Here is a 25,307-nt window from a genome sequence, read left to right on the forward strand (position 1 = left end):
CAGTTACGTCTGGTACACAAAGCCAATTTTGATTGGCCAGTGACTGCCCAATTTTACCACATCCATGTAGTTACGAGTTAACAGATTTTGAATACTATGAACAGATTGTGTAAGTAAGCTCTCATACTACATGAAAGGGGTAAAATTTGTCAAGTATTGCCCAATCAAATTTGTATGTGTGAACCAGGCTTTAGAGACTAGTTACAGGTCTGTTGCTATGGAGGGGAGAGAAGGGATGACACATAGTGCACATTGGAATGGGCCCCAGGAGGCACAGTGAGGATAACTATGCATGGTTCTTTAGGCAATATTTGGGGCTACTGTTAGGACACTAGAGTTTAATCTAGCATGTTTACCATATTGTGTCAACTTATTTTTAATGGGACAACAGTAGGACACAGTTGTGTTGCACATGTAATACACGGAACCTCACTGGTAGCACTAAGCAATGATGATTAACGGTTTATACGGGGGTAGAACTGCCAGTTGTGAACTCTTTGTACCTATTGCTAGCTACAAGTGTCGTTTCCCCCAACATTTTTTTATAAAGATGAATTTATACATTACCTGTGTCCACACCCAGCATCCATATTCTGGAAGGTGCCATTCAGAAGTGAGCACGATTTTAAGCTCACTCCCCCCTGTGTCCTTTCTCATAGAGACACATTGCCATTGCAATGGCTGAGACATCATTCAGAAAATGACTCAAATTGAAAGTCTTTCCACTGTCCTAATAATGCTGCCAGTCACTAACAGCGCTATTGGGCCTGAGGTAAGCAGTCCAGTTTCGGTCCATTTCTAAATGATGCCATGGCAAAGGGAGGAGGCAAAATTAGCGAACCATAAGAAGAAGAGTGCTTACATTTGAATGGCACCTAGTATTCAGGCACTGAGCATGGACACAGTTTACACAGTATATAAATGTATCTATTTAAAACAAAACTGTTGGGGAAACAATGTCACAATTATTACTCTTGTACCTGGAAATAGATAAAAGAGATTGCCATTGGCAGTTCCAACCTCCTTAAAGTTAGTTAGGGTTAAAATGTGCATACGAACTGCAATGTTGCTCAATGCTTGATTTTACTGTGTATGCACTTGCAAATAATCTAGTCCAAAAAAGCTCATTAATAGGACAAACGTGACAGTGATGAACTTTTTTTTAATTTGGATAGGGCTTTATATTGCAAATAGCAAGCACTGCTGCTCAGTGCTTGGTGCAGTATGAAGCACTAGCAAATAATCTAGTACAACAGATTCCACCGATATTACAAAGCAGCAGTAATGATGAAGAGAACACATTACAATACAGCTCCTCAGTTGTAATACTTTGCAATTATAATACAAATGACTACACCCCCCCCCCCCCCCCCACACACACACACACACACCCAATTGCAGCAGCACAAATCAATTTCTCCTGCCCCTAGCCCGCCCAAAAAGGGTCTCTTTTAAGCATCATTTACCGTACTGATATTACTGCAATAACAGTGATAACAGTGCCAAAATAAATGTTTTCTAGATCACATGACTGACTATTTTGTTGGTCCTGGTGGTGGGCATAAACCAGATGATCAAGGCATCCAGCCAAATACCTGCCAACACCAACATGGTTTCCAGTTTCTACTTCTCATCCACAGCTGCTCATTGGAGGACTAAAGCATTATCCAATAGCCAACTGAGCCCACCTATTTTTCCTTGAATAGTGATGTAATTTACTCCTGCCTGAACTGAATCTAATTACCAAGTTTTATGACAAACTTGAATTTAACTGAAATCAGAACAGCAGCGATAATCAGAAGTATATTTCAGCCAGATCCATCAGTTAAAACCTTTTTCATTAATCCATTCCTTATTTCTAGATGGTAATATTTCTATGATCTTCTCTAAACAAACAGGCATGCCTAGGGAATTCTCTCAACTTTTAAAATAACCTTGTTACAACTATACAGTCTGAGCTTCTATGGGAGTGCTTTTTTCTCTTTACAGAAAGCAGATTACAGAGTGGAAGGCAATAAGTCAAACAGCTGATTAGGACACTAGTGGAGTTCCAGTGACTACTGCTAGGAAGTGGTTTATTTTTAGCTTTAGATCTGCTAAGAGCAATGCTTGCAAAAGAAGCATTTGCAGCACAGAATTAGATCGTGTGTATTGAGATCATGAATAGTAGTACCTTGTCAAAGTCACAACTAATTTAGACTTTCTCAATCTATAATGTGACTTTTCCATATAAATAAATTGCTCTATTGCAAACTGATTTCATCAAGAGCTATGAACAGCACACATAATGGTTTCCAGAAAGAACGCTAAGGGAAATCCCAAATGCCAACAATGTATTAGAATCATGTAATGAGTACCCTAGGGGAATGTTCTTTGTCCAGAGTATCCTTAAAGAAAGAAGTACAGAACTCCACAGAATAACTTTAGTATGCTATATTATACTTCCACATAAAAATAATAACAAAGTTAAGAAAAAAATGTAAAATCATTACATTTTTATCTTTATATGTTAAGGATTGAATTTACAATAATACAGATTATTTAAATAAAAAAGTATGGCATAAACCCCAGGCAGTCTTTTTTTTAAGCATCTATGAGGTCAGGGTAAGCATATAGATTCCTGACTAGTTGTCATTCATTAATACACATAAGGGTTGATTTACAAAGAAACTAAGTGATTCTGGCACACCATTCCACTAAGTTTGAGTTTGGTACAACCAAGTTTATTGGTATAGGTTACTTAATTTTGACATCCAATAACACTGTTAAAGGCTGGAACAGGTAAGTAGCAGCAAGTATTCAAACTAATATCACTATTGTTGGCAGATGCTGATGACTAGCATCAAGTTTGGAAAGCTAAAACTGAGGCAGACATTAGAAGGTGAGTATTGGCTATGGATATTGGCTTAGGTTAGGCTCCAAGATTAGGAGAATTTGTGTTGGGGAATAGAGTAGAGGGAGGTTCACTTTACTTGCTCAGGATCTGAAAAAGTATTAATGTTGAAGGAATTTGTTTATTTTGTGGAGGGTAAGAGATTTGCAGCAAGCACAATTTAACATAAGGGATGAGGTCAGTGTCAGCTGCTAGGAAAGGGATCTTGTATGAGTGAGATTATGGCTATGGGTAAAGATAGAGGGTTGATATTTGATTAGGGAGATCAGTTAGGGTTGGCGATAAATGGAGGAGGTGACTGAAACAAATCAAAGATCCAAAATAGTGGAATTGCTGATACATAAAAGTAACACACTGAATTTATGCATACCTTTTACTAAAGTTGAACAGAAATAAAGAAAACTAGACAACATTAGGGAACCTGAACTGGATTTTTTAAGTGCTTCATATCCCATGGCCTAACATTGCCTCCTTGCTTGGCTCTTGTTAGTGACTCAGCATTCTAATTGGTTTCAAGAAGTGAGTATAGTCCTATGAAACGTGTTGCCAGTGCAAAATAAGAACATTTTCTTGCATTTTCTTTGTGTGGTCATAGAGGTAAACCACCTCTTCTTCTTTCAGTTTTATCAGTTTTATATACCCTTGAGCACTTCATCCCCTTTTGTGCAACCCCACCACACACACACACTAACCACAGTTAGTACCAGTATTGTTATTAGAGAGTAACCAAATAAGCCATCCCTTGGACACCAGAGTGCAGCATAGATTGTGATTCTCCACCCACTTGATTTGGTTGGTTGTCCCTTTGTGCCACCTTCTCCTGTTTCATCATTTTCATTCATTTGTGACATATTGTGCTATTTGGGCTCCCATTGTCTCTGTGTTCTTTTTAAAATTTAAAGCCACCTCATTCCTGTTTCACCAATTTAAAAGGATGTCTAAATTCTATAATGGCTTTAAAGTTTTGAGCTTGTACCAGGAAGAGTTGCAGTTCCTTGTGAAGCTTAAACATAGATGCACTGAGGGTAAGATGAGTATCTGTATCTAATCTCCAAGAAATATGTGAAGATAATGTGATTAAGGGTACTAGTGCAATGTTATCCAAAAGGCAAATTGGATAAAAGCTGGTGGAAATGTGGAGTTGATGCAAAGATCAGGGGTCCGGATGGGTCACTCTGAGCATCTGCTGTGGTCATTTTACACAATTTTTACTTTAATTTATCCATGCTGGTTTTAATAAATCTGTCTCTTTTGTAATTGTAGCTCCTCAAAATAGCAGTCATTATTTGTACATAGTGTAACACAGAGTTTTTCACGATTGAACAAAGACATCAGGCGACTAGACATTGAAAATTATGTATTTTAAAGAAAAAGTGAACATTGTATTAAAGAAAAAACATTGTTCTGTACCTTGGAATTGGGCATTAAATCCTTTCCTCCTGTGATTGCTGTCTGAAGCAAAATGGAGACGCAACCAATTTTTATTACTTATGACTGGAGATGGCAGGTTCATCCCAGTTAACCTGAAAAAAAAATGTTAAGTTTAATTCAAAAGGCATAATAGGGTCGTGTATGATACAGCAAGCATATTAACAATGAAAACCATGTTTCAGTGAATTGCTACTGCGCCTTTTAGGCCATACGGTATATATCATTCTTATATGTTCAAATAATACTTACTTTTTCTTGCACAATATTACATCTGCTAAAATGAAAATCTAATGCTGGACTCTTTGGCCTCAAACTTGTTTCACCAATGTGACAGTCAATAATGTGATTTACACACTAAATTCTGCAAAGAGATTGTTAGGTGTGTGTATTATCACATTACATTGCATTCCTGCCATAACCTATAAACACTGGCCTGATGCATAGAGATGGCTGGAAATACTGGTTTCAGATTCCACAGAAATTCGGATTTCACATGCCAATTACCGACTCCAAGGATTTCCGATTCCTGTTTTCTGATTTCAGATTCAGATTTTTAAAGTTTTTTTTTTGGTCATTTTTTTGCATTCCCTAATTGGCCAAATGCTCTGCGTTCTCTCCCATGCTTTCAAGTTCGGTGACTGAGATAAAATGATCGAGTTGCGGTAATGTGGTATTTCCGCAGAATTTCCGATATTCGATTTCTGATCAGCAATGCCAAATTCCGATCGGACACCCGAATGAGCATCTCTACTGCTGCATGAGGGACATAACTATGTACTAAGTACAATAGAAATTATTCCAATTACTGGGAGGCAAAACATTATCTAAACAATGTGGATTAAAGGCTAGAATACCAGTAGCCCTTCAGTACTTGAAGCTTTAGCCCCACATGGGTTTATCAATGTTGTACAATGTTATAGTGTATTATTTCCCTTGATTCTATTAAATAGATGCTTAAGTGCTTAATTCTACTGATAATGGATTCATTTAACCAGTTCAGGACAATAGGCATACACTCCCCTAATGATCAGGCTATTTTTTTACAGTTTAGTGCTCTGCAGCATTAATAGCTTGCTGCAGAGCCATATCACTTAGCACAGAGTTCCCCAACCCTATCCTCAAGGTCCACCAATAGTACATGTTTTGTGGAAAACCACAAACATGCACAGGTGGGGTAATCCGTGTCCCAGCAGAGCTGATTAACTTTCTCTGTGGATTTCCACAAAACAAGTACTGTTGGTGGGCCTTGAGGACAGGGTTGGGGAACACTGACTTAGCACACAAACCAACCCTCCCCCCTTTTCTGCCCACTAACAGAGCTTTTTGTTGATGGGTTCTGATCGCTGTTGTGATGTTTATTTTTTAAAATAAATTTTGCAATTTTTTTAGGCATCAGCCTATAAGAGGGGATCACAAACAGAGCCTCTCTAGTGATGACACGGATGACCCTAGTACAGTGCTGCAGTAGATTGCAGTACTGTACAATGTAAATAGACAGTGGTTTTAGTATCTAACAGTACGCTAGCAGCGATCGCCGCTGGTAGTCTGATTATGGAGAATCGGCACGCACGATCCCCTGTAAAAATCCCGTCCCAAGACTTCACGCCTTTCAGTGTTAGGTGGTCCTGGGGCTGCCACCTTCCTGATGCCTATCGGCATTAGGTGGTCAAGAAGGGGTTAAAATGTTGTTAAACGTGAGGTCAAAGGGATGTGAAGGCTGCAATATTTTTTATTCATTTGTAAGCAATACCAGTTGCCTTGTAGTTCTGATCCTTCTGGCATGAGTAGTGTTTGAATCACATGCCTGAAACAAGCCTGCAGTTAAATCAGGCAGACTTCAGTCAGAGTGAAAGTTCTGCATGCGATTTTAGGATCATCGGCTAAAATTATTAAATGCAGATGATCAGCAGGACAGCCAGGAACGCTGCATTGTTTAAAAGGAAATATTCTTCCTACTTACCTCAGATTCCCTTTAAGGTGGAAGCAGGTGTACAATGAACTTACAGAGTGGTGTAAAGAATCTTGAAAGGGAGGAGCCTGTGAACATGGAGGCTGTGAGGTTGAGGACTTTCAGTTTGTGGGAATTACAGGAGAGAAGCAGCCTGAATGAATGTGTTCCTGTGCTGCAACTTTACAATGTATTTTTACACCTATCTAGCTGTTCAAAGAGGTTGCTTTATGTCATTCAGATTAAGATGATGGTGTAATGGTTAAGGGCTCTGCCTCTGACACAGGAGACCAGGGTTTGAATCTTGGCTCTGCCTGTTCAGTAAGCCAGCACCTATTCAGTAGGGGACCTTAGGCAAGTCTCCCTAACACTACTACTGCCTATAAAGCGCGTCTTAGTGGCAGCAACTCTGACACTTTGAGTCTGCCAGGAGAGAAGCGCAATATAAATGTTATTTGTCTTGTCTTGTCTATCTTATAGCACAGAAAAGTACTGAGTTAGACCTGCAATAGATTTCCAACTGTGTCATACACTTCTAGTTCTGAACTCTAAAAGGCTCTCCATTCAGTGAAAGGAGACGTCTGGAGAAGCCTGAAGATCCTCTCCAAAAAACAGAAGGAAACACAGAGCCCCCAGGAGCCCTATATAGTATTTTCATTGCACCAGGTAATGAAAGTGTGTATGAGTAAGTCTCACAAGACCTGTCCTCACTCAGGCTCTTAGTTGTTCTTTAAAGGACTGGAGAAAAAGGGTTGCCAAAAACTACCATTAAAGAACTTGAGGTGCACAAACCCTCCTCACAAAGGGGGAGGGGGGGGGGCAGAGTAATATGGGAAGGCAAAAGGCTCCCTCAAAAATAAGTTGAGGGTGACAATAATAATGTACATTTGACTACCTCAAAAACAAGAAAGCAACTTGTGTATAAAAAAAACAACAAAGACACTAAACAGATAACCCGTTTCGGGGATCTTTGTCTGCTTCATCAGATAAATACACAGGTTCATATTTAATTCATATTTTCTCCTAGGAGATAATTTTTCATCTTCATCTCATACATCTGTTATAAAAAAAAAAAATCAGCAAACTGTAATTGAAAAAGTGCGAAAAAGTTGGTAAAAAGGTACTATCAAAATTAGGTAAAAATGTTGAAATATGGTTTCACCACATCACCTAGGAGAAAAAAAGGTGAACTGAATAAGGGCCTGTGTATGTTTCTAATGAACACAAGTTGCTTTATTCTTTATTAGGTAAGAAAATATACATTATTATTATCATCACTCTTCACTTACTTATTTTTAGGCGTTCCTCTTTTCCTTCCAGTATTGCCATTCAGTGGTTGCAGGGTCAGACTTCAGGTATTTTGGTGTTTTGTTTTGTTGTTTTTACCTATAAGCAACCTTAGTTGCTTAGTTGGCAAATTAATTAAAAATATAAGAAGCTGGTTTTATCTTTATTAACCACTTAAGGACCACGATGTTAAACCCCCCTAGTGACCAGGACATTTTTACCTAATTGGGCCACCGCAGCTTTAAGGCCTCGCTGCAGGGCCGTACAACTGGTCTGATCCCTCCCCCAGTGTTTATTTTATTTTATTTTTTTATAAATATTTTTCTTCTTTTTTTTTTAATAAAATGCTTTATTTTTTCTTTATTTTTATCACAGCGACCAGCTGTGATCACAGTGGATCACTCCACACGGCTGTCCCCAGTACAGCGCTGCCTTAGATCGCAGAGCTGTACAGACTTATCAGACGGTGGTTTTGCCATCTAACAGTCTCTGAGCGGCAATCGCCGCTGGGTGACTGAACGCAGAGCGGAGCTCGTCACCAGAGCGGAGATGCATGCGCATCGACGCACGCGCTCCCCTGCAATCCCTATGGGAAGCCATTCACACCAATCGGTGTGGAATGGTCCTGGGGCTGCCACCGCATTCACGCTAATTGGTGTGGCGCGGTCGGCAAGAGGTTAAAAATTATTATTTAAAACTATTTACTTATATTTAATTTATAGTCAAGTATTCATAAAACAACCTATACATGAATCCACACACAATAAAATATTCTCCATCAGGTATATTGTCTTGAACCTTTGAATTTGTTTCCCACATCCCACATCCCATCTTGAACCTTTGATTTTGTTTTCCACACATGCTATCTTCGTGTGAAGTCACACATAAGTATAATAACCTGAAGGTCCTGCAGGTCTCACAAGTTATGTATGCCCTCAGCTTCAGAAATATTCCTCATCCTCTACAAATACTGTACCTAATGTATCTGTTGTTGTCCTTTATCACAATGTGTGTTTAGAAAACTAAGTAAACACATATTTATTGCCTACATGCATTGCTCAATATAGTGGTAGTTTTAAAAGGAAACATTTCAAAACATAAATTTAAATTACAGTCTGCTGCTGCTTAGGCAATGCTTTTGATGGTCTGACAGATGTTTAATATTAGCACTTCAAAGCCTAACTACTACATAGGTAAGGTTCTGTGATTATTCCAAGAAAACCTGCAGAAACTTTACAAAGATACTGTTCAATAAAGGTAGAAAGACTATCAAGAAGAAAAAAGTGTAAGAATAACATAACAGTATTACAAAGTTCCAAAAACATACGGATAAGTTAATACGCTCCCCCTAAAAATTGGCCTTAGACTACAGAACTCACACTACATAATATAGACATATGGCAATGGTAGGGATTAGATTGTGAGCTCCTTTGAGGGACAGTTAGTGACAAGATATACCACCGTGTATATATATATATATATATATATATATATATATATATATATATATATATATATATATATATATACACTGTACAGCGCTGCGTAATATGTTGGCGCTATATAAATACTAAATAATAATAATAATAGTTATTTTGGTTGAAAACATCAAGTAAAAAGTTCTGGGGTAGTGAGCCCCTCAAGGTGCGATCTGGCCACCCGACAATCACTCGGCTGCTCCCATGTTAATCACTAGAGGAATATGTAATCAGCTTAGCCTGGGAAATGACCTCAAGGGATCCTAATGATCCTAATAGATCCGAAACTACCTTAGTACCCTTAGTAGGAAGGAAAGGAAAGTCTATTAGTTACTATGCATGCACTAAGATAGTAAGGCAGGTAATCAGTCAATAATGCTCTGTATTGTCACGTTATACTTTGGAGAATGTGGGAGTTCAAACTGCAGTGGGAACTTTTATGTTTTACTTCTGGTCCTTGCTAGATTTCCTCCACTATGCACTGGGTGACTGATTACCTGCCTTACTATCTTAGTGCATGCATAGTAACTAATAGACTTTCCTTTCCTTTCTACTAAGGGTACTAAGGTAGTTTCGGATCTATTAGGATCATTAGGATCCCTTGAGGTCATTTCCCAGGCTAAGCTGATTGGCTATCATGTAGGATGTATGCTGTATAAAGGATTGTGCTTGTCAATTGTAAATGTAAGACTTGAGAAAGCGGAGGATGTTCCTCCGGGAAACGCGTTGTCATTTTAATAAACCTTTATTTTATAGTCCCATATGTATTTTGTGCCATATTGTAACACTGTGGCCAGTCTATTCCCCTGCTTCTATTTTCACCATTCACGGACAATTGGACGCTGCTCACCACGCCTTCCAGCGTGTGTTTGAACAGACGTCCTCGCTACCATCGCAAGGAGGTCTGGAGCTGGTGACGTCGCCTCCGCCCTGTCTCTGCCTTGCTGCCACGGAGAGCCCGGTCCCCGGCTGCCTAAGAGGGACGCATGCGAATCGCGGCTGAGTACGCTGTACCGGCCACACTAATACTAGGTGAGACCTTTCCTAGTGTTAATTGATCTACCATTGCTGGAAATCTCAGAGCGCTCCTCTCTTTTTTACATATTTGGTTGAAAAAAGACATACGTCCATCAAGTTCAACCAGTACAAAGTACAACTTCAGCCTGCTCCCTCACATATCCCTGTTGATCCAGAGGTATTAGGAAACACTTTACACTTTCTGTACTCAACACCAAGGAAAAAATTATAGAAAGGACTTTCAACAACTGTCTAACTTGATATTACAGATCAAAAGGTTGCTATGACAATATATTTTACAGAACTTTAACTACTTTTAAAGAAACTACACCTGCAATGTGTTCTCCTCCCTGTGTACTGAATTTAGATCATTATTTTTTTGGGAACATATTTATAGATCATCCATAAAGTTTCAAATATTCATCAGTTTTCTCTATTTAGGGTGATCAGTCATTATTTTCTTAAATTATAGATAAGAATCATCATGGAAACTGTCTCAGAAATATCTTTCTACATGTCTACAAGATAATTACATTTAACTCCCTTCTTGCTTTAAAACTGTAGGGCTTTTAAAGTAGTACAGACACTGATACGTTATTGAAACTGATGAACAAATCTAAAAAGGAAAAAATATAGTGATTTCTACAATTTTTTTATTTATTTGGCTAAGTACTAAAATATGTTTCATTAGTAAAATATTTATTACATATTTCACCTTTGATCGGAGATATGCCTGCTAGTTTAATTTAGGGCTTTAGTCCAAAGCTCTAAATTTGTATTATTCAGAATATTTCACATTTTCTTAATTAAAGTAAGAGTTGTGAGAGTTTCACCTTATGGACATAATTAAGCAATTATTTCTCCATTTCCATCCACTATTTTTCCATTCCATTGCAAAATAAACAATGCTACTGTAGATACAATCCAAACATTGTATTTGCCCATTTATCCTGGTTATCCCAACATTTGAGTTATGTCCCTTGTGCATTGTATAAGGATGATTGTTTAGAGGAAGTTTAGATGTATTTTTTCATTTTCTCATTGAACTTTAGCAATAATTGCAAGCCCTTATTTGCAAAAATTGCATTAATATGCCCATGTTGCATACATATTTTAAAAGGTAACAATTGATGTATTCTATTTTAAATACGTTAATGTTGTCTTTTTGCAAGCTTTCCATTTTGTTACAGAATATATGACAATAAACATTGTATTACTATTGATTCCGTTTGTCACTAAAAATAATTCACAAGACATAGGCTCCAACCCTAAGACACCCTGAAATCTATTCTACAACGTATGTTTACAATAATACCACAAATCTCTCAGTTGATCGCTAGTCTGGGCATCTAGCAGGCCATTAACTCTGAAGTGTGCAAGTGGTTTTGTACAGCCTAATATCTTTTCACAAAGTATTTCAGAGCCATACTTTGATTGCATAGCCCCAGAAGAGTCTGGACAACAGAAAAAGGCCACACATGTCAAAGCAGGTGGATGCCATAGCAATAATATTATACAGCGTGGGACGCTTAAGGCGTTCGCTGGACCATGTATTATATATCCCTCTGAGTTACAATGATATACCACTGGGGATTTGAGTGGCAGCAGGGGGGCGCGTCATTTGGCTCACCCTATGTCCAGGTCACTGGGGCGTATATATGCATTCACACAAATTTCACCAATATTGAAAGCTAACAACCAGGGCTATTCAAAAGTGGGTATTTTGTAAGCTATTTATATGTGTAGTTATGCTGAAACTTTCTCTTCCGAAGTCTGATTATAACTTTACAAATGACTTTTTTTCCATGATGGATTGAGTTTGTCTCTGCCTATTTTTATGTGACAGGGGTCCACGCTATAAGACACATAAAAATGTATCCTACAACTCATTATGATTAAAATGAGGTCACATATTTGTCATTTAATAACAAACTCGGTGCACAGCAGTCCATTATTCTCAAGGTGTGTCTATGGCTTTTTTTGAAGGGTTTTTTTTTTTTTTGCATACATTGTAACAGCGTCATTCTTTGTTTGCATAGCCTCAGAAGAGTCATGACATCAGAAAAAGGTCACAAATGTCCCCATTATGGGAAGCTAACAACCAGGGCTATTCAAACGTAGGTGTTTTGTATTGTAAGGAGAATAGACGCGCCAAAAGAATAAAATGTATTAAAAGCTTTAAAATTCCTCGGGAAGCGGGGTGGACTCATCTCCCTGAAGCAGACATAATGCCGTAAATTTTAATACAAACAAGTTTATTTATATACTCCAATAAACAGTGCAATGCGTTTCACAGGTATATTCCCACTTCTTCAGGCAATAACAAATAGGAGTACACACAGTACAATCTCAAGGTCACGCCAGAGGCTTTTATTGGAGTATATAAATAAACTTGTTTGTATTAAAATTGACAGTATAATGTCTACTTCGTGGAGATTAGTCCACCACCGCCTCCCGAGGCATTTTAAAGCTTTTAATACATTTTATTCTTTTGGTGCCTCTGTTCTCCTTACAATATCAGCATCCCCCCTGGTGGAGGGGTTGAATCCACCTTTTCTTCTCTCTATCTACAGAGAGCGACATCTTAATACCGAGTGAGGACAGGTCTAATCTCCTCACCTGCCTATACAGTGGTTACCTATACGGTAACCCTGACTTGTGAGTATATTAATTTATATACCTCTCATTACCCATTATTGTACATACTACACTATATGGGCGCTCGGTGTTCCCTTCTTTTTTCTGTGGGTGTTTTGTAAGCTGATGACTTATGTAGTTGTGCTGAAACTTTCCCAAATTTGATCATAATTTTGAAAATGACATTTCTTTTGGAATAATGAATTCAGTTTGCCCCTACCTAATTTTAATGTGACAGGGGTCCAAGCTATAATACACATCAAATGTATTCTACAACAAACTATTATTAAAATGAGGTCACATATACATCATTTAATAACTACCTGGATGTACAGCAATCAAGGTGAGAGTTAGGGCACAAATTTGCTGCAACTGCATTACATCTCCCACAATCTTAAATAAAAAGGATCTAATAACTTGGTCAGCCCTAAAGTCCACCTCAAAATCTTTGAAGACAGAGCATTTTCCATCCTAGGAAACATTTAAAACCAAACTGAAAAGCCACCTGTTTAGTCTAAAATTTAAGAACACCTGACTGTTTCCTCTGTAACACAGTCCAGCCTGCAACCATGTATTGATCTGAGACATATCTATGCGTTTTAAGTCCAATTGGAGAAAAGCGGTTTACTCATGTTATTGTATAATTATTATTTTAAGTATAAGATAAGTACCTATGTGAAGATGGATCACGGATCAGCAGCGACCAGCAATCATGCCCCAATCCATCTTCACTACCGTGGTAATGATGGTGCAAACAGTCATTTAAACTATTGTGTAAATGATAGCAGTAAAAATATCATGGCAGGCAATGGAGATCTGAGCGATTGGTCACATTGCTTAACACTGTTTGAATAATGTTTGTTAAACAATGTCACACAACATTGTGAAAATGATAATTCCCACAGCGAATTGACACACTGATTTTGTGTGTGTGTGGGGGGGGGGATGGGACAGACTAGTGAATTTTTTTATAAAAATATTTTTATATAGGACATTTTGTTTACTATTTTTTTAATCAATGATCACTATTGCAGCCACAGTCGCCAGGGGATCAAGTGCACAATCCTTAGTCATGTACTTCCTGTATGCATTTTTTTGAGAATGATCATTGTTGATAGCTGTAACGGCAATCATTTTCACTTAGCAAGCACAGATTGGCTCAGGGGACACTTGTCCTTCCACCAATCCTTTCCGACTCCCGGGCCATAAGGATTGCCATCATCTGGCAGAATGCACAGATGTGACTATCTGTGGCTACAGCAACTGTGGACATGACTAGCATGCCCATGCATCTGAAGCGGTTAATATATTTTACATATATATTTACCAAACATATAAGACATTTTAAAAAGAACATTTTCTGTATTACTTTTTCCATACAGATTACTTTCATTCATATATTGGTAACTTCTAATGCTTGCTATTACTGCAATCTAAACCACAATGTTTTTTCCTCTTTATTGCCAGCAGTGAAACACAGAAAAAGCCCTACGGTATATGGCAGACATCCTGCAAAGCTTAGATTTAGCTACTGTGACGAAATGCAACCATGTTTAATAAGACTAAAATGAAGACTTCTTTTGGGAATGAGCCAATAGCCCCCATTTGCTATGTGAAATTATTCACAATTAAATTATTCATGAAAAAATCCCAACTTCGTGAAATATAAATGCACAGATTAGTTTAAAAGAAACCTAAGGGAGATAAGTAAAGGCTAAAATCCTCATTTAATTGTATTATAAATTCTTCTGTGGTTAAAATGGCTTTCCTCAAATAGTAATCGCTAAAGATATAATACCATGTAGTTTTCTAGTGTGCCAGAAAATGAAATGATATCTTATTTTCATATGCTATACCATTGGGTGTTCATTTAAAGATTGTTTTTTATGTGAACATTATTATTATTATTGTTGTTGCTATTATTAGTTGTTGTTGTTGTTGTTATTATTTTTTTATTTGAACTTGTGAACATATTCATTTATACTTAGCATTTAAACTAGTTAAACTGTTGTTTACGTAGCCAGTATAATATACAGCATATCTAGAACTTATGTTTAAATGAGTAGCTCCACCAACCAGTTTTGGACCATGGTAGTTTAGTAATTGAGCTGTAGAGATGACCAAAACATTTTCCCAATCTGACAATCCCACTCATACAGCGAGTGAAACTACTGCTTAAGTCACAGATCCACTGGCACGCAGATCAGCAGCAAGTGACTTTCATTTTTTTACCATACCTTTCACTTACTGGGTTAGTAGTGATTCGAATGGTAGGAGGATTTCTGCTTATCAATTATAACCAGACATGTGATTAAAGTTTAACTACACTTATTCTAAAGTTATGTCAGTTGGGCAAAAGTAGCAATGCTCCCAGGTAACAGTGCAGAAAGTATGGGAGAAGTCATTGCATTTATATATAAAATCTTAATCAACTGTAATTTAGAAAACAAAAAACACAGATTTTATTTAGTGACTGTATAACTAATGCATAACTAATTTCTCCAGTAGCAGATTATCATGTGCCTTGAAAAAAGTGTTCTCTCCTTCTGTAACTAGTGATTATCTTAATCTACTAATTATGATTATGCAAAATTTTACATAAAATTTTGCAATTATGGTCATATATAATTAAGATTTAGAAATTAAATTGATTTTGCGTAATCCATTCCTAATTTTGCGTAATTAAGCAATACTTTGCATACTTTTTTGGCTGATTTAGGCAGCTAACAGCAAAGCCCCCATACATGATATTGTCACTGAAATTGCTATGTATTTAAGGGGGAACAAGTAAAAAAAAGTATTTTTCAAAAATTATTGAAAACTGATTTAAAAAATGCAAAGGAAAAATGGTTTTTAAACTCAGAAATATGACAGTTTTAAAAGCATTTTTCCTTAGCAGTTTAAAAATCTAATTTCTCAAAAACTACCAGGACTTTAAAAAAATCACTTGGTTCCCTTATTCCCTTAATATGCATAGCAATTTAGTGACAATATCATATATGGTGGCTTTGTTATTAAATGCTAAAGTCGGCAGGAGATTAGTTGAAACATTTACAAAATTACGGTTCCTGATATCAGTTAAAGTAAGGAGTTATGAATCAGGACTTGTTTCCTGTCCAACGAAGTCCGACGAAGGCTTATTATTACCCGAAAGCTTACCGTTTATTCATCTCTAAGTTAGCCAATAAATTGTACCATCCTGATTCAAAACTCCTTGCTTTTACTGATAGCTAACATGGTACAACCCTCTACTGCTGATATCAGTTACAGACAAAATTAATTATGATTTTTCTCAAAATTTTGCTTTATGATTTTGCATTGTAATTACAATGGGAAATTAGGTCCCATTGGTCCCAATTAAAAGTTAATCTTATAAAACTATTTTAGGCACTTTTTTACATGGGGTCTTTTCTAGTACTAAACTCGTTTTGCAAATCTATTGAGGCAGAGGGTAAATTTAAAGGGGAACTTCAGCCTAAACAAACATACTGTCATTAAGTTACATTAGTTATGTTAATTAGAATAGATAGGTAATATAATCTTTTACCCACCCTGTTTTAAAAGAACAGGCAAATGTTTGTGATTTATGGTGGCTGCCATCTTTGTCATGGGGGCAGCCATCTTTTTGGTTGAAAGGAGGTGACAGGGAGCATAAGACACAGTTCCAACTGTCCTGTGTCCTGATAACCCCTCCCAGCTGCACACGCTAGGCTTCAAATGTCAAATTCAAAATGTAAAAAAAAAATTGCACCAAAACAGCAGAACGAGAACAACAACATCAGACATCCCAGCATGCTTTGCACAGTATCAGGGGAAAAATGCCCGGGCAGTTTTCTTCTGTGCAGCTAAAAATGAGGCTTGTATAAGAGAAACAAAGTTCTGATGCTGTGAAACTGTTAAAGAAACACCAAGCCTTTTCAGTGCTGCTGAGTCGATTTTTAGTCTGGACGTTCACTTTAAGTGTAGTTCCAGAATAGATTTTTGCAAGGCTTGCACTGCTGAAATTTATGTGCGTATTAATCCTTTTGGAGCAGGATAGTTCTGGCCCCATGAGGACTAAAGCCATCCTTTGCCTTTTGTAAACAGTGATTACTTGATTGGCTCACGGTAATCACGGGTCAGAAGCCAATGAATTAAATACATGAATTAAATTGGCTGCTAACTGGTGCACGTCTCCGCTGTCAGAATATGACAGCAGAGTGAAATGGCTGCAGAGATGTCACAGCGGCATGAACGGTGACAGAGATGGGACCACAAGGTGTGAGTAGCTGAAGTATACTCTCTGCCAGGGTTAACAGCCTCCAAACAGGGCGTAAATTGGAACTAACAAAATCCAGATCCAGTGAAACTAAAGCCAGTTTATGTTTTTTGTTGATAATTGTTTGTACTCCATGCAGTAGATCTGAGAACTTACAATTGTGCCTTCCTAAACAGAACTAAAATGAAATGTTAAACCATAATAAGAATCATTTCCCCTCTGGAAATGTCAGTGTTCATTATAGCTCAATAGATTGCTGAGTTCTTGATATTACATTTGTTAGTTGGCTATGGGTAATGTAAAGACTCTTCTCTTTTAATACAATTTACACTTTATAGCAAGACTTCTAAATGCATGCCTAGAAGATTTTCTGTGTAGTAGGCACATCATAACATTCAGTTGAGGTCACACCTGTAGCAGCTAAGTCAAAGTCTACGTCAAAGTCATGCAAAAAAATTGACTAGAGCAGTGATCTGCAAACTTGGCTCTCCAGCTGCTAAGGTACTACAAGTCCCAAAATGCATTTGCCTTTATGAATCATGACTGTGGCTGCCAGACTCCCACAATGCATTGTGGGACTTGTAGTTCCTTAACAGTTGGAGAACCAAGTTTGTAGATCACTGGACTAGAGTTCCAAAAACCTTATATAGGAATGTTTCCAGAGCCCCATCCATATTTGATTTTCTCCAAACATAGCATTTTCAGAAGATTGAGCGCATGATTGCATAATTGTTGAACTTGAACATTTTGGATTCTAACTAGATTATTTCTCAAGCATGGAACATTAAACAGTACCAATAATTATATTGACCTACAGCTAAAGGGACGAGTAATTTTATTATTTACCAATAATCTTATTCTCTTCACCCTGTGAACCTGATGGGGATTTCCATTTAGGAAAATTACCATCCACTGAGATACAGCTTCTCATAAGTAAGATAAAGAAAGAAAAAGAGAAAGAAAATAATCTCTTCTACTTATGGCTATCCATTTAAAATGCAATCAAGTGATTGGAAGATTTTCTATTTCTTTTCTAATAGCCTCTTTAATGTTAAGAATAAGCTTCAGATTGTGATGACCTGCAGCCTAGCTAATATTCGGATCTACAAGTAAAGTAATATACCTAGTACTGCATGGTATTTAATTTTTTGTACATTATACATATATATATATAGAAAGAGCTTTAAAAAAATTCACTTCACAGTATCACAATAATGTCAACAGAAAATAAGAAAATAATTAGGACTTGCACATGATTTGATCCACATTTTGGATGACATGTGATTGCAATAATATGGGCTTTCTTGAATACAGTTTTTGCTGCTGGCCTCACTACTGTGACTCGATTCTTATGAAATTACAAACACAAAACAAGCATGATTTTTTGTGTGCTTGTACTTGTGTCCTACTCAGTAGGAGGCATCTACAAGTGTACACTAAAATTGCATAGCATGTACACAGAAAAAAACCTTGTATTTTGACTTTGCATTTTGCAATGGGAACACGGCCTAATAGTACCAAAAAAAAGAAAAAAAAGAAAAACATCTGAAAAGTATTCAAATAAACAGCCAAATGAGGAAAAGCAACAACTGCAATTAACCACTTAACATCTCAGTCGTTTTCAGCTTATGCATCCGAGCAATGTTCACCTCCCATTCATTAGCCTATAACTTTATCACTACTTATCACAATGAACTGATCTATATCTTGTTTTTTCCGCCACCAATTCGGCTTTCTTTGGGGGGTACATTTTGCTAAGAGCCACTTTACTGTAAATGCATTTTAACAGGAAGAATAAGAAAAAAAATGAAAAAATTCATTATTTGTCAGTTTTCGGCCATTATAGTTTTAAAATAATACATGCCTCCATAATTAAAACCCACGTATTGTTATTGCCCATTTGTCACGGTTATTTCACCATTTAAATTATGTCCCTATCACAATGTATCGCGACAATATTTTATTTGGAAATAAAAGAGCATTTTTTCCGTTTTGCATACATCACTATTTACAAGCTTATAAAAAAAAAAATACAGAGAAATATTTCATCTTTACATAGATATTTAAAAAGTTTAGACCCTTAGGTAAATATTTATGTTTTCTTTTTTTTTATAGTAATGTTTTTTTTGTTTTTTTTTATTAAACATTTTATGTGGGCATTTTTGGGAGGGTGGGATATAAAAGTGTTTAATTTGGGGAAATATTGGTGTATTGTAATGTTTTTGAGGATTTTCTTGTAGTTTTACTTTTTGGCCACAAGATGGCAATCTCGATTTTTTTTACATGACGTCACTCTAAGCGTACAATGTGCGCTTAGAGAGACACAGCTTCAGAAAGAGCGAAGCTTCCGAGAGAAGCTGTTGCTTTTTCAGCGGGGGAGAGGAATCAATGATCGGGCTCCATAGCCCGATAAATTGATTCCGTGGCTACCGACTCCGCGGCCGGGAGTGCGCGTGCACGCGCGCGATCGGCCGCGGGAGCGCGCCTGTCCTCCTTGACGTTTTTATACGTCAAGGAGGACAAAGTGGTTAAGATCAAACAAGCCTACTTATACCATAACTGTACATTTACCAAAGTGTTGCTGTTTAATTCCCTATACACAAATCCCTATACACATCCTCCATTGGCAAGGATATCTCCTCCATGGGTTTTAAATTATAATCTGTATGCAGATGACACCCAGATCTACATTTACACCCCTGACCTATCCACCACTACCATGAACAAGGTCTCCTCCTGCTTATCAGCCATCGCTTCCTGGGTGTGCGCTAGGTTCCTGAAACTAAACCTGGTCAAAACAGAATGTATGATCTTCCCACTCTCAGCCTTCCCTGGCCCGCCCAGATGTGCATGTCACTGTTAACCACACTACCATTCGCCCTACCTCTCAAGCCTGTCCTGTCCACCACCAAACTCCTCATCCCTGCCCTCATAATTTCCCACCTTCACTACTGCACTGCCCTTCTTTCTGATCTCCCTATGACTCGAATTGCCCCACTGCAGTCTGTCATGAATGTGGCAGCCAGAATTATCTACTCCTCCAATCGCTCCACCATGGTGGCTCCCCTCTGTGAATACCTCCACTGGTTTCCAGTCCAGAATCAGTTTCAAGATACTGTGTCTGGCCTATAAATCTGTCCACAAAACCTGCCCAATCTACATTTCTGATATTACTCAAACACACCTAGCCGCTCACTCCGCTCCTCCAATGAACTTCGCCTGACTGCCCCCCGCATGACCCAGTCCATGAACGTCTCCAGGACTTCTCAAGAGCTGATCCAACACTATGGAACTCCCTACCTCCTCCATTAGGGTTTCTCCCTCCAACATCTTCAAGAAGGCCCTCAAACGCTACCATTTTCCTCTGGTCTACCCCTTAACTGATGCTCTAAACCCGCAGCGGAACTCTTGTCCCTTACCGTGCCCCTACCTCTCCCTCTAGATTGTAAGCCTTTGGGCAGGGCCCTCCTTCTTATGTCTCCTACCTGTTCACGCATCTCCATCACCGTACACCTATCCTATGGATCTGAGTGAACTCTTTAGTGAACTCGACTTGCCTAATCTCCCTGCTCCCATCCAGTGACTGACTAAGCCAAGCATGGGCAAACTTGGTCCTCCAGCTGTTAAGGAACTACAAGTCCCACAATGCATTGCAGGAGTCTGACAGCCAAAGTCATGACTCATAAAGGCAAATGCATTGTGGGACTTGTAGTTTCATAACAGCTGGAGGACCGAGTTTGCCCATGTCTGGACTAAGCATTACCTAGTACTCATGCTGTGCTGCATGACCCGGTTTGCATGTATTCCTGTATTGTCTTATTGCTGTATGTCACCCATAAATATTGTCTGCAACCTTAACTAATGTCCAGCGCTGCGTAATATGTTGGCACTTTATAAATACAATAAATAAATAAAATACTGTGCATAAATAACTTATTTTTTCAACTTTAAGTTAAAAATCTCCAGGGGCTCAACACAAACATTAGGTCAGGCTAGGTCAGGCTCTAGGGTATCATGCGCCTCTTTGCTGTAGTTACTACACATGCCACTATTTCTTTTGAATAATGCTGCCATATTGTGGAAATGTCTAGTACATACTTTCTACAGTCACTCCAAGAGTGGTATGCTTTTAAACTAGAGCAACTTTATTCATACACCTGTGCGCTAATACACCTGTGTACTTCTCTTTGTGTGATGCTAAAATCCGAAATCTGGCAGCTCTGCAGTAATAGGTGATGTTAATTGTGTGCCAAAATGGATTGGGAACACCTCTAAAATTAATAATGATGCATAAACTACATTTTTTTAACGTTTAAAAGTTTGCAAAGCAGACTGGTCAGTTTCATGTTTCACTATTATGTTACAGTAAGTAGGTGCATTTAAAAATACTCTCTGATTGAGTGAAAATATTGATTTTAGCAAATTAGAAATCATTGCCCTATGATGGGACAAAAACAAGTGTAAATTAATGTATTGCACACAATTTTTTTATGTTTTAGAGCTCTCATTCAAATGGAAAAGAGATCATTTTAACCATTTATAAGTTATTTTTCCCATCCATAAAGTTTCTTTTAAGAAGCTTGTGTTTCATCCTGTTACGTGGCACAGAATTATGTGATGGAATCCCCCATGAGGGATTAAAATAAAATGATTTCCCTAGTATCCGTCCCCGTTACACTGCTTAGATGTATGGTTTGGTTGAAAAAAAGGTCTTTGTTTCAGTTATATTTTATGGCGTTAAACAAACTGCTCAATATGCTTTGGTAACTAAATAAATGAGAGGAAATATTTTATTATGAATAATAGTTTTAACAGGGATTCCATTTAGGACACACAAGGAAGAAAAGTATGGATAGTTTTTTTCAATTAGACTAACTAAACAGAGGATTTCGTATTTGATTATCTGCCTGTTATTGAAGTGTGTTACATGCATTAGTTTAATGTGCAATTACAGAGTTTGTTATTTTTACACATATGTATTGTTTGTAGACTTTTATTAGCATTGTTAATGATTTTTTTTTACAATAAAAATGTAACTCAACATTTTAAAGTGATTTCCCATAGGAGACATGTTCTTAAATCAGCCATTCTTTACATTGTATTCATATTGACTTGTTAACTTGTAATCACAATATTTTCATTTTTCTTATGGAAACAAAAGAAAATTATTTCACTTAGTCAATTAACAGATTTGTGAATTAAATTTCCAAGTGCATGTTAAAGGGAATACAAATTAGCTATTAGTGTGAAGTGAAATATTCACATGCGATCCATCAAATTATAATGATAAACACTACATTATTTGATTTTACCCTAAAAATGTAAAATAATTAGAAATGGAATTAGGTAGCTGTAAATGTGTATTATAACTGTGTATGTCTATTTATCTCCCATAGGGATAATTAGCATTACTCATCTTAAAACTTAGGACTTCAGAGACAACAAAGCCTTAGCTGAAAGCTAGGAAGGAATTAGGGAAAGAAATGCTTGATTGGCAGGGAACTGTAGAGAAAAGGAGATCATTAGAAAAGGTACAGTAAACATGTTTTTTTTTGTATCAAATCTAAACTGAAAAAAATTGTATTAGAATATTATTTAATATTATTTGATTATATAGATTCTGTTTTAAATGAAAATATGTGTTTTAAATATGCTTGAACTTGCTGCTGGTCATTCAGCTATGCAACTCTTTCCACTTGAGCTTTTTTTGCAGATGCCTTTTATGAGGTGGTATGGAATTCAAAATTTCTTTGCTGTAAAACATTAAACGCAGCATAAAACTAACCTGGAAGGGTTAAAGTGTACCAGAGCTGTTCAAAAGAAAACTTTTTATACATACCAGGGGCTTCCTCCAGCCCCATAGGCATGGATTGCTCCCACACTGCTGTTCTCAATCATCCCACAGCTTCGGTAACAGGTCCCTGCAGTGACGTAAGTGAAGTGCGTGGTTTGCGTATCTCTCCAACAGCCACTGGAGAGATACGTAGAGGGCACACTTCTCCTGCATAGACTGGCCCAACTGACTGAAGTAACGTGTCCTTGTATCAAAGTTGTTGGAAGACTGAGGATGGCGGCATGGGAGCGATCCGTGCATATGGGGCTGGAGGAAGCCCCAGGTATGTATAAAACATTTTCTTTAGAACAGCTCTGGTTTCTTAAATGACTTGAGTTCCAGTTCGCAATAGCTAATATTATTGCTGGTTACTAGAGAATGGCCTGAACGGTTCGCCGGCGAATTGTTCCCAGCGAACTTCGGTGGTTCGCGTTCGCGGAGAACCGGGAACTTTTGCAGACGTTCAATTCGCCCCCATAGTGCATCATTAGGGTCAACTTTGACCCTCTACATTACAGTCAGCAGGCACATTGTAGCCAATCAGGCTACACTCCCACCTGGAGCCCCATCCCCCTTATAAAAGGCAGGCAGCATCAAGATTTTTACTCACTCGTGTGCCTGCAGTAGTTAGAGAAGGGAGACCTGCTGTGCAGAGACCTATAGGGAAAGCTTAGTTAGGCTCTTGTAGGCTTGTTAGCTTGCTCCTTGTTGATTCTTATTGCTAAAAAGCACCCCTCAACAGCTCTTTTGAGAGCTAATCTTGTTCTTGTGATCCATTTTTTTTGTGTGGCCCACTTGCATTATATACAGCCCTCTCAGTCAGTCGCAGCTGGCCTTTGGCCCCTTGGTGGTGTAATTACTACTGTGTCATGTGCAAATTATAATACCCATCACTGCATATACCTACCTGTTGTTCACATTGCACCCACCTACCTACGTGAGTGCACGCAGTGCGATATACCACTCCGTGCATACTTTTTAACTGCACCTGTGTGACTGCACATTGTATTAGTTAAGTCAGTGCATTCCTATCACTTCATCCCCCCAATATGGACAAAACAAAAGGCAAAGGCAGGCCACCTGGCAGGTCTGTTCAAGGTCGCACGGTCGTAATTTCGTATGGCCCTCAAAGTACAGTGTTCAGAAGAAGGCACGTGCCATCAACCCCCAATATTGTTAGGACGTAGTTGACTACTTAACACAGAACACCTCATCTTTCTCAGCTTCTGCAAGGAAGCGTGACATATCTTCCTCCTCCTGCTCCGATTCTGGCACCCCACTTAACACTCACTCAGCCGCCACCACCAAAGTGCCATCACCCTACAGCTCAGCGGTGTGGACATTTTTTTTTATTTCTGACTCAGATGAGAGCAATGCCATCTGTACTCTCTGTCACCAAAAATTGAGCCGTGTAAAGACCAAGACCCGCGTAGGGACAACTACCTTATGAAGGCACATGATTATAAAGCACAAACTGCAATGGGATGACCACCTGAGGAAAAGCAGCACACAAAAGCGAAGCCACACACCGCAGTGGAAGATGCCAGACTGCAATTTTTTCTCAAAAAAGGTGATACCTAAACTGTACCATGATGTTGAAAGGCAAGTGGTGACATTGCTGGCACACAGCGTTGGGTCAAGGGTCCATTTGACCATGGATGCCTGGTCTGAAAAGCACACTCAGGCCTCCCCGAAGACTAAGTCACTCCCCACACAGCATCTCTGCCCGCAGGCCAGTTGACTGCTTTCTCCGCCACCACCTACAGGGTCCAGGACTCCAGGCGTCCGCTATAATAATTTTTCTGGTGCGTGTACATGCCTGCCTAATTTTTCTGGCTGTACTGCAGCTGCAACAACAAAACAAAAGGAATGTACATGTGCCAATTCCCCTTCGTGATCATTACCTTGCCGCAGTGAAGGGGCTTGCATATCACAATGAAGCAATTACCGCCGGCTATATGAGTGTCTGGGGGGGGGGGGGCACACTCACGATAATAAGGTCGTTGCTTCATTGTGGACAGACCAAATTTGATCAGCTGGACAGTCACTGTTCTGTCATTGAGCTACCTCAGGTCGGAGACAATATGGGCAGGAAGGCCGCCAATCACCTGTACTCTCGTCATGGTGTGCACCACTCCTGCACGGCCGTCACTACACAAACAGCTGTTTGCGGTGTGTTACACAGTGAGTTTGGTGTGTCAGTGTGAAGCAGTACTTAAATTACACTCCCTGATTTGTGTATACACATGCAAGATGTTTTAAAGCACTTTAGGCCTCCAATTTAGCATGCAATGTAATTTTTGCCCTTAAAACGCTGCTTTGCGTCAAATCCAGAGTTTTGGCATCTATCCCACTCATCCATGCAAAAACTCAAATGTTAGACCCCTTAAAAACATCTTTTTCATCATTTTTTTTTTTTTTCCAACTTTCTTTTTATTGAAAAGGCTTAAAGTCATGGTACAAAAATACACATTTCCATTGAGCAGGTTAACAGAGAAAAAATTAAAGAGGTAGGAACATTAGCT

General features: G+C 38.3%; 1 protein-coding gene across 1 annotated transcript in view; it reads right to left on the bottom strand.

Moving 5' to 3' along the window:
- CSMD1 (CUB and Sushi multiple domains 1) overlaps positions 1–25,307 on the bottom strand; it is a 2,205,021-nt gene that overhangs the window by 873,612 nt on the left and 1,306,102 nt on the right. Inside the window, 1 exon segment of the mRNA XM_068281348.1 lies at positions 4,304–4,416. Within this exon segment, the coding sequence (XP_068137449.1) occupies positions 4,304–4,416 (113 nt within the window).

This window comes from Hyperolius riggenbachi, chromosome 4, assembly GCF_040937935.1.
Source record: "Hyperolius riggenbachi isolate aHypRig1 chromosome 4, aHypRig1.pri, whole genome shotgun sequence".
NCBI lineage: Eukaryota > Metazoa > Chordata > Amphibia > Anura > Hyperoliidae > Hyperolius > Hyperolius riggenbachi.